At 41.7% G+C, this 17,818-nt stretch overlaps 1 protein-coding gene across 2 annotated transcripts; it reads right to left on the bottom strand.

Moving 5' to 3' along the window:
* Positions 1–663: 663 nt before the first annotated feature.
* On the bottom strand, positions 664–14,834 carry RD3 (RD3 regulator of GUCY2D). 2 transcript variants are annotated; one of them, XM_081942255.1, is made up of 4 exons: positions 14,556–14,654; positions 13,991–14,111; positions 3,325–3,644; positions 664–1,575 (listed from the first exon to the last, which is right to left on the bottom strand). In XM_081942255.1, exons 2-4 carry the CDS (start codon positions 14,063–14,065, stop codon positions 1,278–1,280), a joined length of 693 nt encoding a protein of 230 aa, XP_081798381.1. In that variant the 5' UTR covers positions 14,066–14,111; positions 14,556–14,654; the 3' UTR covers positions 664–1,277. The 2 variants fall into 2 exon arrangements, with proteins under 2 accessions (XP_081798381.1, XP_081798382.1); XM_081942256.1 differs by lacking the exons at positions 13,991–14,111; positions 14,556–14,654 and adding an exon at positions 14,680–14,834.
* Positions 14,835–17,818: the final 2,984 nt, after the last annotated feature.

The raw sequence follows: 17,818 nt of genomic DNA, 5'->3' as shown, positions 1-17,818 counted from the left end.
AAGTGAGTTTATGGCTTTTAAATGTTACCACAAAAATAAGCCCAGTAAAATGTCTGACTCAGGTTTGGAGATACATTCTATTGTGGTCATGGCAGCACTGTATTTCATTTTTAAAAAATGTATACATCCAAGAGGCAAATATGTTTCTTCCTGAACCAGTGGTGTAGAAATGTGTGCAATAAGAATAAAAATAAGGGAAATACATTTTGTTGCATCTATTTTAGAAATTATCAACCCAGGGGAGGGAAAATGGAAGCACTGCCTTGGTGATACACCTTGAAAATGGTGTTTCAAAGCATTCCTTTTTCCCCTAAGCATAGGAGCCCATTGCTTTTTTCAGTTTCTCGATTTTAAAGAAACATTTTGCTTTAAAATGTCTACATGGAGGTCCCTGTTTTTTTCAAGATAGAGCTAACATGGCCTGTCCATGGTAGTCACAAATTAGCCAAGATATATTGTATATAGTTAAGGCTATATAATAACTAATTACCAAAAAGGAAGAATTTCCAGGTGCTAAAATTTTTCAATTTTTCAAGGTGTATGCCTCCCTCCCCTCAAATTTTGTAGCCAAAGTACCCGGCAAGGCTCACCTTTCTATTTAGGAGTTATTGGCATTCCTCCAGCTGATGATATTGACAGCAATGCCTGATAACATTTTGGCAAAAAGAAAAAAAGGGTAAACTACTGCTATCTTATAATACTTATTTTTGTTTCAAATTTAATTCTGTGAAATTCTAAATGAGATATTTCTGCCTTTTTATGCATGGATCCTTGCATATGGCTGGGTAGGGTTTGTGGTTGGGTGTTGTGCAGTGTATGCCAATTTTTGTGCGATCATGGGCAAAAGCATTGAGAGGAAAACTCAAAAGAAAGCTAAAATAAATAAGGATGCTTTTCACCATTATTCCCTGGGCCTCTCTTTTAGGTGACAAAAAGCAAACATCTTATAAGATAGGCAGCTATATAAATGTTTTAAATAAACACATACCCAGGCTGAAATATGTGCAGTTTTTCAAGCAAGTTCATAGCATAATAAACTGGTAAAAGTGAGGCTAATCTGTCTGAACGATTTTTTTAATGTATTTTCCCAAGGGAAACAAGAACCTGCAGGCATAAATGCATGGATTAAAAGGTACCTAAAAAGAATTCAGGTGAATTCCTCCCAACAGAGAAACAAATGGAAACAGGACAAAAATAATTATCCTGCAAATAGACCCCCAAATAAATAAAATAGTCTGTTTCTGCAAAAAACCCAAAAACTATTGTTACAAATAAGGTCAGTAGTCCTTGGTATCCCTGAATTCAGGCATGCTCCACATTCTTTTGGTTGGATCCATGCCCCTCTCCACGTCTTCTGAAATGGTCTTGATATCACTGCTGAAGGGGGAAATCCTGATGCGGGATCTGAATGTGGTGAGGGAGAGGCTGGTTTTGTTCTTGGTGTTCCATTGCCTTGCAAGTTTCTTGGCCTCCTCTTCCTCTTTGATCTTTTCAGTGGCATCGTGCAGAACAGAACGGAAAAGCCGAGATATTTCTCCAGGCTCTGGTTCATACTCAGCAATAAGTTGCCGAAATCTAAGAAATAAATGAGCAAAAGATTCTAGCGTTAGAATGGCATATACAGTCCACCTTCACTTAAATCCTCAGGGCAGAGAGATATAGGTGTTATCTTATGTTAGGGGTGTCAAACTTGATTTCATTGAGGGCCACATCAGGGTTGTTTTTTTACCTCTTGGGCAGTGGTGGGTTCCTGCCGGATCGCACCGGATTGCGCGCTCCCTTTCGGCGCTAAACCCGGAAGTACGGTCTTGCCCCGCCCCTGACGACGCGATGACGCTTGCCTGCGCTCCACCAGCTTGGCTGGGAACGGAGACGTTTCCTCAGCGGAGCGGAGCACCTGAAAGGGACGCAAGCTCAGCCTGCCAGGCTGCCACCGCTCCACTGAAGACATTGCTGAGCAGAGAAACGTCTCCGTTCCCAGCCGAGCTGGTGGAGCGCAGGCAAGCGTCGTCGCGTCGCCAGGGGCGGGGCAAGACCATACTTCCGGGTTTAGCGCCGAAAGGGAGCGCGCAATCCGGTGCGATCCGGCAGGAACCCACCACTGCTCATGGGCCAGGGGGGCATGGCCAGGAGGGGTGTGGCCATTACTCATTGAGACTCCATTTTCGGCAGCAACAGCCTGCCCAGATTCCATTTTTGGCCGCAAAGGCCTCCTGCAGCCCTCTGTCAGCGAAAATGGAGCTCGGAGAGGTCACATGCGGCCTTCCCAGGCTTTGTTTTCACTGGCAGAGGAACCTCGGTCCTTGTTGTTTCCAGAGCGGGTCCAAGGGCCAGATCTAAGCATCCTATGGGCTAGATCCAGCCCACGGACCTTGAGTTTGACATCCCTGTCTTATGATATTCTCTCATATATCAGGATTGACACAACTTCTACCACCATCTCTTTTGGAGTAAAGGGCATATTTCTGTATTTTTACACACTGTATATTCTTTATGGTGTTTTTATTTAAACAGACCTGTATTTGACTTGTACTGTTTTTACTTATTACAGTACAGTAGTTATACTAACTTACTTACTTATTTCCATTTCATAATTCTAAACCACCCATCTCTCTCCCTCCCTTTTTTAAACACATTGTTTCCTGGTGGTCAATATAAATGAAGGAAATAATAGCTCATCAATTATTTCCATCATTTGAATTTCCCCATCTATATAAACTATAGGTCCTCTTTAAAAAGAATCACTTGGCATTATAAATTATATGCGGTGATGTTATTTGGTTAAATAACAACAAATAGCAGACAGCAAGTTATCCTATCCAAATTCTGCCAAGCAAAACATTATAATAATCAAACGTCTGGATAAAACCCATTGGACAACCGCAAACCTTTGCCTGTAAAGACAGAATATGCACCTGCAGCAACTAATTGCATTTGTGATATATTTCTACAAATTATTCCCAGCAAGAGTTTCTAAACAGACTCTCAGTACTGTTCTTCATACATACAAATAGAATGAACATTCAGTAATTGATTCTAGACATGTCATTTAAAAAGCCGTGAATCATTTTTGAATTATTCATAAACGGTTGTAAAAAACAGAGAACGATGGTTTATTCTGCTTTTTTTAGTCAAGTTCAGCTGCAGGGGAAAATCAATCAAGTTTCAATGCTAGATATTCTACCCAATTCCCTGCATCTGATGTTCTCTAAATGTGATGGATTTCAGACTCCATAATCTTCAGCCAGAGCAGTCTTTGGGATTAAGTTATTGCTACTTCACGCTCATTTTATATACAGTGCATGACAGATTCCAAGCAAATACCTAATAATGATTGGTCCACAATAGGATGGATGTATTTTGGAACAGATATCCTCCAGCTGCAGACGCTCCCCTGGACTGATATCATAGCCATGCTTGGGGTAGCTAACCAGCCATCCATAATCAACTCCTGTTTTGAGCTTGCGATACTCGTTTTCTTTCTCCCGCTGTTGTTTCTCAGCTTCTTTGATCTGCCAATCAAGCTCCATCATCAGAGTTTCAATCACCATTTCCATTGGGGTTCTTTGAGAAATACGACTAGAAGGTTCATTCCATCCAAACCAGGATGCCAGTGCCATGTTCTTCTTTTTTCCTTCCTTTATCTGCAAAGAACAAGTGAAACCAAAATGTTTTTCATGTTTACAAGAGATACAGTGGGCAACTTATCTGTCTATTCATATATATATTCTACAGTGTTCTCATAGTCCTCCTATTGACCTCCAATGGACATCTGAGGGAGGGAGGGAGGGAGGGAAGGAAGGAAGGAAGGAAGGAAGGAAGGAAGGAAGGAAGGAAGGAAGGAAGGAAGGAAGGAAGGAAGGAGGAAGGAAGGAGAAAGGAAGGAAGGAAGGAAATATTTTTAATGAACTGGAACAGGGCTACCTGGATATGCTTATCTAGAGTCAATATTACTTCCTTAGCTCAGACATTATCTACAGAATTATATACTGAACTAGCAGCAGTTTGCCAATTGGCTTTTCAGAAATCATTCTCAATCCAGTTGGAGATACCTTGATCCTCAATGATAGATCTGAAATGTCCCTAGTTTTTTGGGGATGAATATTTAATTTGATTGAGGTTTCAAAACGTGGAACTTTTTTTTTTAAATGACCATCCTCACACCAAACATTGCTCCATACTCAACAATACCCTCCCACACAAGTAGCCTTTTCTGGCAATGGATGCACTAATTTTCATCCTCTATACATGAGGGTGATTGCTTAATGGGCTTCCCCCACCTCTGTTGCTCCGGAGTTTTCAGGCTATTCCACAAAATAAGAAGAAGCTACTTGTATCTAGTCCCACTTGGGAAGGAAGGACTTGGAAGATCAGCCATTCTCTCAAAGTTAAAAGGTCAACATTGTCTTAAGGAACTCAAGCGTCTATAACAGTGATGGCGAACCTTTTCAGCACCGAGTGCCGAAAAGGATGCATGGAAACATCGTGCATGGTGTGAGTTGCTGCTGATAGGGCATGTCCACAATCACTGCAGGCGGTTTTCCCAGATTTTCTGTTATTGGCGCAACACCCATATGCTGCTGGACTATATTGGTGTTGATGTGGTCGAGAAGGGACATGCCTAATGATGCCAATACAGCACTTGCATTTCCATGGTATGCAAAAGACATTCAGTACTTTAGGTAGTTGGCTTGCACTTAGCACCATACGGTGCTATTGGGCAACCATCATTGTATACACTTTCTATTTTAAGTAATTTGACAGGCACCTATCACCAAACACTGCCGTTGATCTTGACAGCGAGGTGCTTAGGCTGATCTCTAGATAATCAGTTTTCTTGATCTTAAGTCACAAACCAAATCGGCTAAGACTGTCATTCCATGTCTAGACCCAAGCATGCATTTCTTCCCTGGTGGATAGCTGTGAGCAAAACATTGTCAGCATAGAGCAAGGCCCAGAGGACGCTACAATGCAGATCTTGCATGATGGTATCCATGACGAGAATGAACAGCAATGGTGATAACGCCTTGGTGCATGCTAACTTTCCCAGGAAAGCCATCAGAAAGGCCAATTGTGCATCTTACTCTGGTTCTGATATTCTTTCACAAATTCACCATGCTTGATAAAATGTTTTCCACATTTGTAATACTGATTAAAATATATTTATACATCTTAAATAATTTCCCAGGTGTCATATACCAATGGTACATTATTTAGTACAAGTTATCTTTTGAACTGTAGCAGAGTGTCTTTTAAATAACTCCTCTTCTCTTGCTCCATCTGTATGACCAAAATTCTTAGCCTATTTCATCATGTACTCTTTAACTTTCTTTTCTTCCTTTTCAAATCTCAGCAAAAGTTTATGCATTTTAGCAATCACATGTTCATCATCTGTAACGTAACTCATTTTCAAATTCCATCTTATTTGTATAATTTCAGTTATTCTTATCTGTATTACATCTTCTCTTAATTGTGCTCATGAAAACAAATGAAAACCAAATCCATGTGTAATCAATTATTCTCTGGACTTCACTTTAAGTTCCTCATATTCCTGTATGAGCATTAGGGCAGTTGTCACTTAGTGACTATTCACTCAGTGACCATACCCAACCATTTGCTCTTCTACATGTCTAAAATTATGCAGTCAAGGTGGCAGCAGATACCTGGCACACTAAGATGAAACTGGAGGCAATAAGTCAGAAAAAGTACTCCAGAAAAATGATGGTACTAGTTAGAGAAATAGAAAATGAAACAGCAGCTTATAAACCAGCATTGTGCAAGGCAATTCAGCCAGCAATTAACAAATTATAAAAGGTATGAAAGAAACAATTCCAGCAGAACCAGAGAAACCCCATGTTCTTTTGGACTACATGTTGGACCAGTTTTGGATGCAAGTCATGTGAATGGATGGATGAATTACTGCAAAAGTGAACGCGCATTCAGTGCAAGTTCTATTTCAATAAAACTTAGTAATGTTTGAAACGGTGTCCAGTGGCACGGTAACCTAGAGGTGCAAATGCTTGACTCATGCTCAGGAGGCTGAGTGTTCAATCCTAGGCAGCAAAAGACATTTCTCTGTCAGGGTACAAAGAGTAAATATCTGTTGCAAACTCTGCATAGGCATCAGGAAGGGCACCCGGCTGGTACTTTACTTTATTTGGGCTTTTATACCGCCCCCTCTCCCCAAAGGGACTCGGAGCGGTGTACAGTCAGATAAAACACATAAATAAATCGAAAGTACAAACATAATTACATACTCAGTACCTAAAAGAGGAGGCTATAAGAAACTGTACATAAAGCAAAGCATTTAAAACAATATTTAAAATAACCCCTAAAAATACCCGATTAAAAATATCTGCCAGGAGGTAGAATAAGACTATGAATGGGCCAAGCCGGCTAAACGGAACAGGTGAGTCTTCAGTTTTTGTCGGAAGGAGCGGAAGTCGGTGGTGGTTCAAATATCGGGGGGGAGGTTATTCCAGAGGGTTGGGCCCATCACAGAGAAGGCTCTACTCCTAGGCGCCGCCCGTTGGCATTGCTTAGTGGACGGCACCCGGAGGAGTCCCTCCCTGTGAGAGCGAATTGGTCGCAGGGAAGTGTGTGGTAGGATGCGATCCCGCAAGTAACTAGGTCCTGAGCCATGGAGTGCTTTAAAGATGGTAATTAACACCTTGAAACGCACCCGAAAGACCACAGGCAGCCAGTGCAGCTCGCGCAGGAGCGGTGTTACGTGGGAGTACCTAGTACTCCCCATAATAGCCCGCGCGGCCGCGTTCTGGACTAGCTGCAGCCTTCGAGCACGTCCCAAGGGAAGCCCCATGTAGAGGGCATTGCAGTAGTCCAGCCGAGACGTCACCAGTGCATGAGTGACCGTGCGTAAGGCATCCCGGTCCAGTTGGGGGCGCAATTGGCGCACCAGGCGAACCTGGTGGAACGCCCCCCCTTGCCACGGCTGCCACATGGTCATCCATTGACAGCCGGGCATCTAGGAGGACGCCCAAATTGCGCGCCCGCTCCACAGGGGGCAATTGCTCGCCCCCTATGGTCAGTGATGGAATCAACTGACTGAACCGGGGTGCCGGTAGCCACAGCCACTCAGTCTTGGAAGGGTTGAGCTTGAGTCTGTTGTCCCCCATCCAGACCCCGGCGGCTTCCAAACACCGGGTCATCACCTCGACAGCCTCATTGGGGTGGTCTGGGGTGGAAATGTACAGCTGGGTATCATCAGCGTACAGATAATACTCCACCCCAAAACCACGGATGATCTCCCCCAGCGGCTTCACATATGCATTGAACAGAAGGGGCGAGAGGACCGACCCCTGAGGCACCCCACAAGTGAGTGGCCTCAGGGTCGACCTCTGCCCCCCTGCCAACACACATTGCGTCCAGTCGGAGAGGTAGGAGCCGAACCACCGCAGAACGGTGCCTCCAACTCCCATCCCCCCCAGCCGGCGCAATAGGATACCATGGTCGATGGTATCAAAAGCTGCTGACAGATCTAATAGGACCAGGATAGAGGAACAACCCCTATCTCTGGCCCTCCAGAGATCATCAACCAACGCGACCAAGGCCGTCTCCGTGCTGTGTCCGGGCTGGAAGCCGGACTGGCGTGGGTCTAGATATTCGGATTCCTCAAGGTGCCGTGGAAACTGCTGTGCCACCACATTCTCTACAACCTTCGCTAAAAAGGGAAGGTTGGAGACTGGACGATAATTAGCTAGCTCCATCGGGTCCAGGGAAGGCCTCTTGAGTAAGGGCCTCACCACCGCCTCTTTCAAGGCGGCAGGTAAGGACCCCTCGCTCAAAGAGGCATTCACCAAGCCCAGTAGCCAGCCTCGTGTCACTTCCCAGGATGCCAGTACCAACCAGGAAGGACACGGGTCCATTAAACATGTGGTCGGTCGCAGCCGTCCACGCAACCTATCCAAATCCTCGGGGGCAACAGAATCAAACTCCTCCCAGAATGGTCTCACAAGACTCACTGTTGGCGGCTCCTCTGGTCCACTGAAGGGGGGCCATCCGCTCCGGATCTGAGCGATTTTGTCCTGCAGATATTCCCCAAACTCCTCTGCTCTGCCCTGTAAAGGGGCTTCCCGCGTCCTCTGTAATAAGAGAGAGCGGGTCACCCGAAACAGGGCGGCAGGGCGGTTATCAGCGGACGCAATAAGAGTGGCACAATATCTACGTTTGGCCACTCTTAATGCCACAAGGTAAGTCCGTGAATAGGCGCTTACCTGTGTTCGGTCAGATTCGGAGCACGAGGACCTCCACCTGCCCTCTAGGTGTCTCCTATGGCGCTTCATCACCCTCAGGTCCTTGGTAAACCAAGGAGCCCGGGTGGGTCGTTGCCGCAGGAGAGGCCACAAAGGCGCAACTCGGTCCAGGGCCCCAGCGGCAGCCCTATTCCAGGCGGCCACTAGGTTCTCGGAGCGAGAGCGGGTCAGGGCTACAGGGAATGGCCCAAGCTCCATCTGGAACCTATCCGGTTCCATCAGGCGCTTGGGGTGGTACCAACCTGGACAGTTTGGTTCCGCCTCCTCGCGGTGGGGGGTAGCGCCAGGGAAGTCCAGCCGGAGACATGAGTGATCTGACCATGACAGGGGAGTGATGATTACATCCCCTCTTCCCAGATCACTCGTCCACTGTTCAGATACGAAAACAAGGTCCAGAGTGTGGCCACCTTTGTGTGTGGGGCCCTGAATTAATTGGGTCAGGTCCATGGCTGTCATGGTAAACTGTCAGCTCCATTCAGTAGGTCCAACTCCACTCCGATACAAGGGATCACAGGGTCATAAAAAGCAACACAAATAATGTTTGAAACTGTATATTTATAATTCATTAAAGGATTCTAAACTGTTTTTTTAATTGGCACCTAGAGAAATCAGAGAAAGGAACTGCACTGAGTGTTTATGTGTTTTTTTCTAAACAATTTACTAGAGCTGTGCAACAATTAGCTCTTTCAGAAGGCCTGGTTGTAATCATTTGCAAATTGCTGATCAAAATAAGGGCCAGTTTAATTTAGAAAGGAAAATTTTGTAATAGTAGATATATTTGAAGATTATTGAGCAACTGAAGTTTGTTTCTGGAGAAATGATTACATGGAATAATTCTCCTTAATGGCAAATTATAAGGGATGAAAAGAGAGTTATTACTCTAGGTCAACTTGTTAATTGTACCTTTAAGTGTTTTGAGAAATTATAAAAAGAATATAATTTGCCAAACCTGGTGAATGACAATATATTCAATTAAAACGTTTCTTATGTTCTTAATTTGAACCTAAAGTTTTAAAACTCTCAGGAAAAATCCTATCATTTTAATTATATTAGGCAAAGATTTATCTTCAACTGAAAAGTTTAATATAAGCCAATTCTGCTTTTGATTTTTCATTTGAGTAGTTTAATAGTCCATGTTACTAGATATTCCCACTTCCCCTTACAGTCTAGAAGTTTCAGCAAAATATATTTTGCTTTGTGAGGCATAACCCATCCCATTCTAGCAGTTTATCCAGATAACTCAGAGTAGTTCCAGATATCAAATTTCTCCCATTGCATGTTGTTGTTAGTTGTGAAGTTGTGTCCAACCCATCGCAACCCCATGGACAATGTTCCTCCAGGCCTTCCTATCCTCTACTAACTTCTGGAATCCATTTAAGCTCATGTTTACTGCTTCGGTGATTCCATCCAGCCACCTCCTTCTCTATCGACCCCTTCTTCTTTTGCCCTCAATCTTTTCCACCATTGCATAAGCATTTGCAATATTCTTCTTTCCCTTACCAATTTTATTCTGTGAACAGATGAGCTCTCTTACTAGATCTAGTCCAGAATAATATGCTTATAACTGCCCTTGGAAGTATCATTTGCCTCCCACATTGATTACCAAGAAAGCATCATTTTCAATTATCTTGCTAAGACTTCGAAGTTGTCCTGTAACATCCCAATCCATGCTCTCAGAAGACAGTACACTTCATAATCCAATGGGTCCAAATTGACATAGGATTGATTGAATTTTTTTGAGTACTGAGTCACCAAGTACTACAGTTTTTTTCTTTTTGTCTTCTTACAGAATGCTGTTGCTTTGCTCAGTTGTTATTTCTTGGTGGAACACCAAGAGCACCTTCTGACTCTTTCTGAGAAATCCTCTGTGCAAGTTCACAAGGAACTTGTGATGCATTACATTTTCAAAGCAATCCAATAGATATGAATGTAATATACAATGTTCTCAGCCAGTTACTTGGATTTCTCACTGGTATCTATTCCACCACAATTTACTTTCAACTATTATTTTCAGACTACAGATACTACAGATCTGGTATCTATGACTGTTTAAAAAAAACTCATCAGCTTTAATAACCAAGAGAAGTTTTTGAAAAAATAAATTGGAAATTGTTTATGGCAGTGGGCCCCTATCTTTTGGGCAACAGGGACTGGTTCCATGGAGAGGGTTTTTTTCCAAGGACCAAAGGGGGTGTGGTTTCATGGGCTGCCTGCATCCCGTGGCTGGGACTTCACTTGTTTGCGCGGCTTGGTTTCCTGCATGCCGCAGACTGGTGATGGTCCATGGACTGGGGTTGGGCACGCCTGTATCACATTGAATGTTGAATCAGCTGAATAACAACAAGTCAATGCCGTATAATTCTTAATATTATAGATCAAAATAAATGTGAATCTACAGCAGAATAGACTGAAACCTCCCAACTTTAATGAGATTAAACCTGCTAAGATCTACAAACAACCTGAAATAGAAACTTACAGAACAGGACATTATTTGTTTTTATCTAGGCCGTTTTGGTTTTGGATTTATTTACCGATATAATAATATATAATTCATTTATTGATATAAACAAACAGACCCTGTGTGTGCGGGGGGGGGGTGATTTTAGTATATTAGTTTATTATATGACCTCTTTTATTAGTTTTGTTGTTTTTATATGGGGTTTTATATTCTGTAAGCCATCTTGAGTTGTCCTGTGCGAATAGGCGGCAACAAACTTAGAAGTACAATCACCTTCTGAGGATACATGGAATTATCCATAATATTTAAATTTTCTTTCACTAAAAATCAACTGAATTTATAAAGTCCTTAATCTGGAGTTGGTTTTATGAAATGTATTTCACATTCTATAATTTGAGGTTTAGTACTTACGAAATCATTTTTTAGGGATAAAAATAATACTGGTTCTTTATGGTCCACCAACTCATCACAAAAATATCCTTTATTTTAACTTATTGTATTGAAAACATTCCATAACATATTATTGCATTTTATATTGTAGAAACCTACCATAGGATCATACCAATCTGTCATCCATTTAAACCAAATGGTTTTTTAAATAGAATATTCTCAGTTACAGCTTTTTTTAAAAAAATCACTGATTTGGTTTTTCACTAAATATAATAGCTATTAAAATTCAACACTTTCTCAATGCAAATGACATTCTGAAGTCATGTGATAGTGTTGCAGAAATTGACAGGTTTTAGACTTCTCAGGATACAGGAAAAGTTTATTTGGCAGCCAGGTTCAGAAAAGTTAGCCCATGGCTAACATTGTGAATTTCTGAACAACCTTCATTATCGAAGCACGCATTCTTATACATTCTCAAAGACAGCATAACACGGAAACACTTAACTCATTTCTTATTGGTTACCTTGAGGTAAAAGCCTTATAAGGAGATGGGGGTCTTACTTCTTCTTTTGTTACAGGTATGGACTACGTGCCATTAACAAACTTTAATTGAACCTTGTGGTTTTGGACTTTTGACATAAGGACGTTTGCTGGAACATGTTGTGGTTGAAGGCTGATGACATTTCCCTGTCCCTTTAAGCAAGCTTCTAACTGTCCCTTTTATGCCACGTCTTCATTCTTATATTTTAATCCATATTAATAGAGAACTATTTTGCTTAATAACATGATAAATCATTCTTGGTTTGCAACCTTCTGAAGAAAGCATTGACTAAACCAAGCAAGTTCCTATAAATAGCTTTGCAATAATGCTGCTGAACCTTAATACCTATGGGGGTGGGGTGGGGGTGGAAAACAGCTATGATTAAAATAATGCTGAAAATCCCCATTTTAAAACAAATTGCAAAAACAATCCTCTACAGCTTAAATGAAATTGAAGTTAATTCACTATCTAATTTTTAATCTTCTTAACAGATTGCAGATTTTAATAATTGCTGAATGAAAGCAATGTATAAATTCAAAATACAAATGTGAAACAATTACAGAAATTTGATGCAATATTCCACTTGGTCTTTAAGTGGAATGGTGACTTTGAGATTCATTCAAATAAACGTAAATAATTTTTTTGTATCTGAATACTTCTCAACTCTTCTCAACTCTTCAAACCCCAATAGCAAAGATGATTAAGAGGTAAGATGAGGGGAAGGTGAACTTTGCACACATGGAGGCTAATTGTGTATAGATTAATGCATGTTAGGAGTATTTTCTCCCAACAAATGGCTACTACTTTAAAGTGTGTAAAAAGTGAATAGTATCTTTCAAGTCATTATTAATGAAGTCATGCCTTCATTATTTAATGGACACAATTGTCATTATCATGACAGCAGTAAAAAAGTGTTTTGGCCCTGCCTTCCTTCTAGATTTTTCCTCCAAGTTCACAGTCTATTCAACACCCCCTTTACTCTTTGGAAGCCTCTTCTCCAGGTATTAAACAGACTAAAGTTTGCTTAGCTTTCAAGAATAAAGTTGGGAAGGTGCTTCCACCTACTGAAACTTCTTAAAGGACGATGTTATAAAATAAATGGAAGAAAGAAAGATGGGATCAGTCATTACTCAAAAAGTGCTGAGCAACCAGTGGTGTTAGTATTATATGGACTTCTTGATGTTCTCTGAGCTTGGTTGTTATTTGCAGACATTTCGTTACCCAACTAGGTAATATCATCAGACCAAGTACCGTAATACACAGTTCAACCTGAACCCATAGTTCAAACTATATATTTCCTTCTGTTGGAGGTGTTAGTATCAGTCATAAAGCTTAGTATAGGATGTACATTTCCCTCTTTTTTCTGCACTCTTTGTTATGCAGAATCCTCTATTTGGACAGGAATCCGTGCACATAAGATTATGTTCATTTACTAAAGGCTAGGAGGTTTCTGCATAATGCGCATTTTGGTACTTTTCCATAACAGTCTCCCAATTGCAGGATTCGTTTACTTCCATTTATTACCTACACCTGGTCTTCATTAACTTTTCACTTAATACAATACAATAGCAGAGTTGGAAGGGACCTTGGAGGTCTTCTAGTCAAACCTCCTGCCTAGGCAGGAAACCCCATACTGTTTCAGATAAATGGCTATCCAACATCTTCTTAAAGACTTCCAGTGTTGGGGCATTCACAACTTTTGGAGGCAAGCTGTTCCACTGATTAATTGTTCTAACTGTCAGGAAATTTCTCCTCAGTTCTAAGTTGCTTCTCTTCTTGATTAGTTTCCACCCATTGCTTCTTGTTCTACCCTCAGGTACCTTGGAGAATAGTTTGACTCCCTCTTCTTTGTGGCAACCCCTGAGATATTGGAACACTGCTATCATGTCTCCCCTAGTCCTTCTTTCTATTAAACTAGACATACCCACCTCCTGCAACCGTACTTCATATGTTTTAGTCCCCTAATCCTCTTTGTTGCTCTTCTCTGCACTCTTTCTAGAGTCTCAGCATCATTTTTATATTGTGGTGACCAAAACTGAATGCCCTATTCCAAGTGTGGCCTTACCAAGGCATTATAAAGTGGTATTAACACTTCATGTGATCTTGATTCTATCCCTCTGTTGATGCAGCCTAGGACTGTGTTGGCTTTTTTGGCAGCTGCTGCACACTGCTGGCTCATATTTAAATGGTTGTCCACTAGGACTCCAAGATCCCTTTCACAGTTACTACTATTGAGCAAGGTACCACCTATATTGTACCCAAACCACCTATAATGTACTGTACTTACTAAGAGTTGAACTAAATTCTGACTATAAACAAAATCAGTACCTCCGTGGTCAATGTTCCAACTTCCCCCACTAGAATTATTGCTGCCTGAGAATTCTGACAGTCTGTTCCAAGCATTCCAGATTCTGGAGAAATCTATATAGGACTTTAAGAAAAGAATAGTCTATGGAAGCAAGACAAAGAAAGATTCTCTCTACACACAATCAGATTAAGGAATTACTTCATGTCTGTAATTTTTTTTAAAAGGTGTGCATTTAACATCTTTAAGAAACAATAGAAACTATGCTTTCTTCCCTAACAATACTTAAAATGAAAGCAAAGGAAGGAGGTAGGTGAGAAATAAAATGAAATAGAGGCAGGTGCAACAGGAATGAAAGCAAATACAGGCACGTGCAAACTCATTTCAAACCTGCCTCAAATGGAAAAAGAGAAAGTAACTGTTGCTATCCAGGCTACTAAGTATACATCGCAAAATTTCAGAATTGTCTATCTATACTCATCCTGTATCACACACACACACACACACACACACCCCTAACTCACATTTGTCCATGCGCGCGCGCGTGTGTATCTCTACACATACAAAGAAAGAGCATTTATTTACAACCTGGATGTTCGCACCGTCACCTGCGCTTTACTTCATTAGGACGACTACTCAGGCAGAAGCAGAAAGCTAACCCTTGCCTCTCTTCCTGTCTTTTCCTCAAAGTTTCTGCAAGTTGTCAACTTACCGGATGGCTTGTTCGCACTGAGAGACAAATCCAAGCACAACTCTAAAAAAAAAAGTCCCTCGGCCAAGGTGAGAGGGATGCTCCCAGACTGCGCGCCCGCCCGAGTGTCGGTAGCCCAATTCAGCGCGAGGTTGCGCGCAGAAACTGCTTCTCCACCCCCGTCTCTGCCTTTGCTTAAATAATCAGGGCGGGCTGAATTATTTTCTCCGAAGAACCCCCGCCTTCCTGGCTTCTGATTGGCTGTTGCTATAGTGACCCTTCTAAGCTTCTTTGGCCTGTGGCAGGAGGGAGAGCCGGCTGTAGTAGGACCAGATGGGAGGGAAAAGTCAGGGTGGGAGGGCGGAGGGAAGGGGGTGTGAAGGGCTCATGTGGAAGTAAAGTAGACGCAGGGTGTTTTCCCCGGTGGTGAATTATAGTTCACCTGTCCACGAACGGGCAGAAAATTAAACTGACTTGAAATATTCTCTGTCCATTGCTTATTCCTATTCTGTTTTTATTTGCCAGGGAGTCTCAACTTCCTTCTAAGATAATGGGTGACAAAACCTATGAGATTGTACAAGCCTTGAGGCAGGCTACCCTTGGATGGTTTTGGAATAAGAGGGAAGTTCTTCTGCAAATACTGGCCCAGCTAAGGGAAATTTAAGCCTGTTGGGCCCCTTTCCCCATTTGTTTCAAATCAGGGCACAAACATGGCAATAGTAAATCTTTTTATAGCCCGAATTAAAATCAGGGTAGCAAATAACTCATGACCGAATAAAATTACATCACAATTCCACACAGTATTTTTAATTTGTATAGTTTTCATATTTTATACGTCTGTATAGTACTTTCTGTAATTCATTTGCATTCTCAGCTGACATCATGGCATTGTCTACATATAAAACATACATTCACATCCTGCTATATTTCTCCATAATTGCATTAAATAACAAAGGGAACATTGCACATTCTTGTTTTATTCTTTATTCAGTATTGAATAATTGATGAAGCATTCTACTTATTTTCAGACTGGCTATAGTGCATCCATGCATGCATGCATCCATTCATATTTATATGGCCGATTTCACAAAACGTGGGTGGCATACAATTCTTTTAAATGATATAAATATATGATTTATATTTATAATATAAATACAATTAAGTAAAAATATTAAAATTAGTATTAAAAAGCAAGAAGAGGGCAACGGATATTAACACAATAGAACCACCTCAACAATTTACCATTCTCTTGAGATCCCCAGGCCTGATGACTTAACCAAGATTTGAGGGACTTGCAGATAGTTACTAAGGACAGAGCCAATCTCATCTTTGGTAGGGGGAGAGGGAATGATATTCCATAAGGCAGATACTATAGGATAGTTGGACTATTTCTTGGGTCCCACTAGAAGTACAGAAGCTACTTAACGGATGGAACAATATATCTTTTCTGCTAAATCCGATAGAGAGATATAATTGGGAAGAGATGGTCCTTCAAATAATTCAGGCCTATGAAGTACTTTACTCAGCACCTTAAATTGGATCTGGAGACACAACAATTTATGACATAATATAAATGTAATAAAACATTTCCTATGCTGATGTTTGACCATGCTGTACAGTTCAATGTAGGCTCTTTTCAAGATAGATATGTCTCTGAATATAGTTCCAACTTTCCCAGTCAAGGCAGTACATTAGAAGCTCTGTCAAAAGCATTGGTAAGGAAATATCTCTGAAAAGATGATCCAGCAGGTCCAAAATTCTCTAGCATACTACTAAAATTCACATATCTGTAATCTTCAACTGGGCAAAATGTTTTGAACCAAGGTGCCTCAAATGAGCTAATTCACAGAATGTGTCCAAAATCCAGGACCCATAATTCCAATGAAATTGAAATTTAGCATTTAAAAAAAATATTTTATGACACAAAAACTATCCTAAAACATTTTATGACACTCTTCTTAGAAATCTTCAGTCATGGAGCATCCACGGCTTCTGAAGACAAGCAGTTCCACCGATTAATTGGTCTCACTGTTAGAAAATTTCTCCTTAGTTCTAGGTTGGCTCTCACTCTGATAAGTTTCCATCCATTACTTCTTGTCTTGCCCTCAGGTGCCTTTGAAAATAAATTGTCTGCTGTTCTTTGTGACAGCCTCTCAAATATTGAAAGACTGCTATCATGTCACCCTTATCGTCATTAAATTAGACATACCCAGTTCCTACAACTGTTTGTCATACATTTTAGCCTCCAGACACCTAAGCATCTTTATTGCTTTTTATTAGATACCAGAATCAGTTATAATGGTTTACACTAAGGTTCTCTGTTCCGGTGGGAACAGGGATTCAACTTGATTGGTCAAAGGGTCTGACAGCTCCCTATAAAAGGGCCGCTGTCAGACTGAACCTTCGCTGGATTGTGAATAGTTGTTTCAGAGTTAATAAAGAGCTGTTGCTGCCTAAGCCTGAGTGTGCCTTTCCTTTATCCAATCTAACACTGGTGACGAAGATGGGATTGGAAGGCAATTAGGCAAACAAAAAGAGCACAACAATCCAGCAAATAAATCCAGCCCGGAGCTCGGCACAGCATCAAGCAGCCATCTTTGAGCGGCAAATTCAAATGTGCTCAGGGACACACGATGTCAATGCATGCCCCACCGACTCTGTACAACCCAGTCACTGAGCACTGGGAATCCTACATGCTGAGGTTCGACTGCTTCCTCGAAGCCAACGACCTCATGGGCCTTTCTGAAGGCCGGAAAAAGAACATGTTCCTGAGCTACTGCGGACGAGAGGTATTCGAGACAGCAAAGAACTTGTCCAAGCCAACGCCACTCCAATCGGTCACTTGGTCGGTGCTACAACAGACGCTGAGGACACACACTACACTCCCAGTCCGTCTAAACATGTCCAAAGGCAGGAATTCAACATTCGTAACCAGAAAGAGAGAGAATCCATCAATGAATACATTGCGGTGCTCAGAAAGGCCACAGCATACTGCGAGTTTAGAGATCTCGATGAACTGTAACTTGACCGCATCATATGTAGTGTTCTGAGACATTGGCCTGCAGAGGAGACTACTAGCGAAATCTAATCTGATGCTCCTAATTGCCCTAGATCCGTGATGGCGAACCTATGGCACGCGTGCCACAAGTGGCACGCGGAG

Source organism: Natrix helvetica, assembly GCF_964273705.1.
Source record: "Natrix helvetica genome assembly, chromosome: 2".
NCBI classification, from domain to species: domain Eukaryota; kingdom Metazoa; phylum Chordata; class Lepidosauria; order Squamata; family Natricidae; genus Natrix; species Natrix helvetica.
Note: the sequence above shows the minus strand (reverse complement) of the source record. Positions and strands in the feature narration are given on the sequence as shown.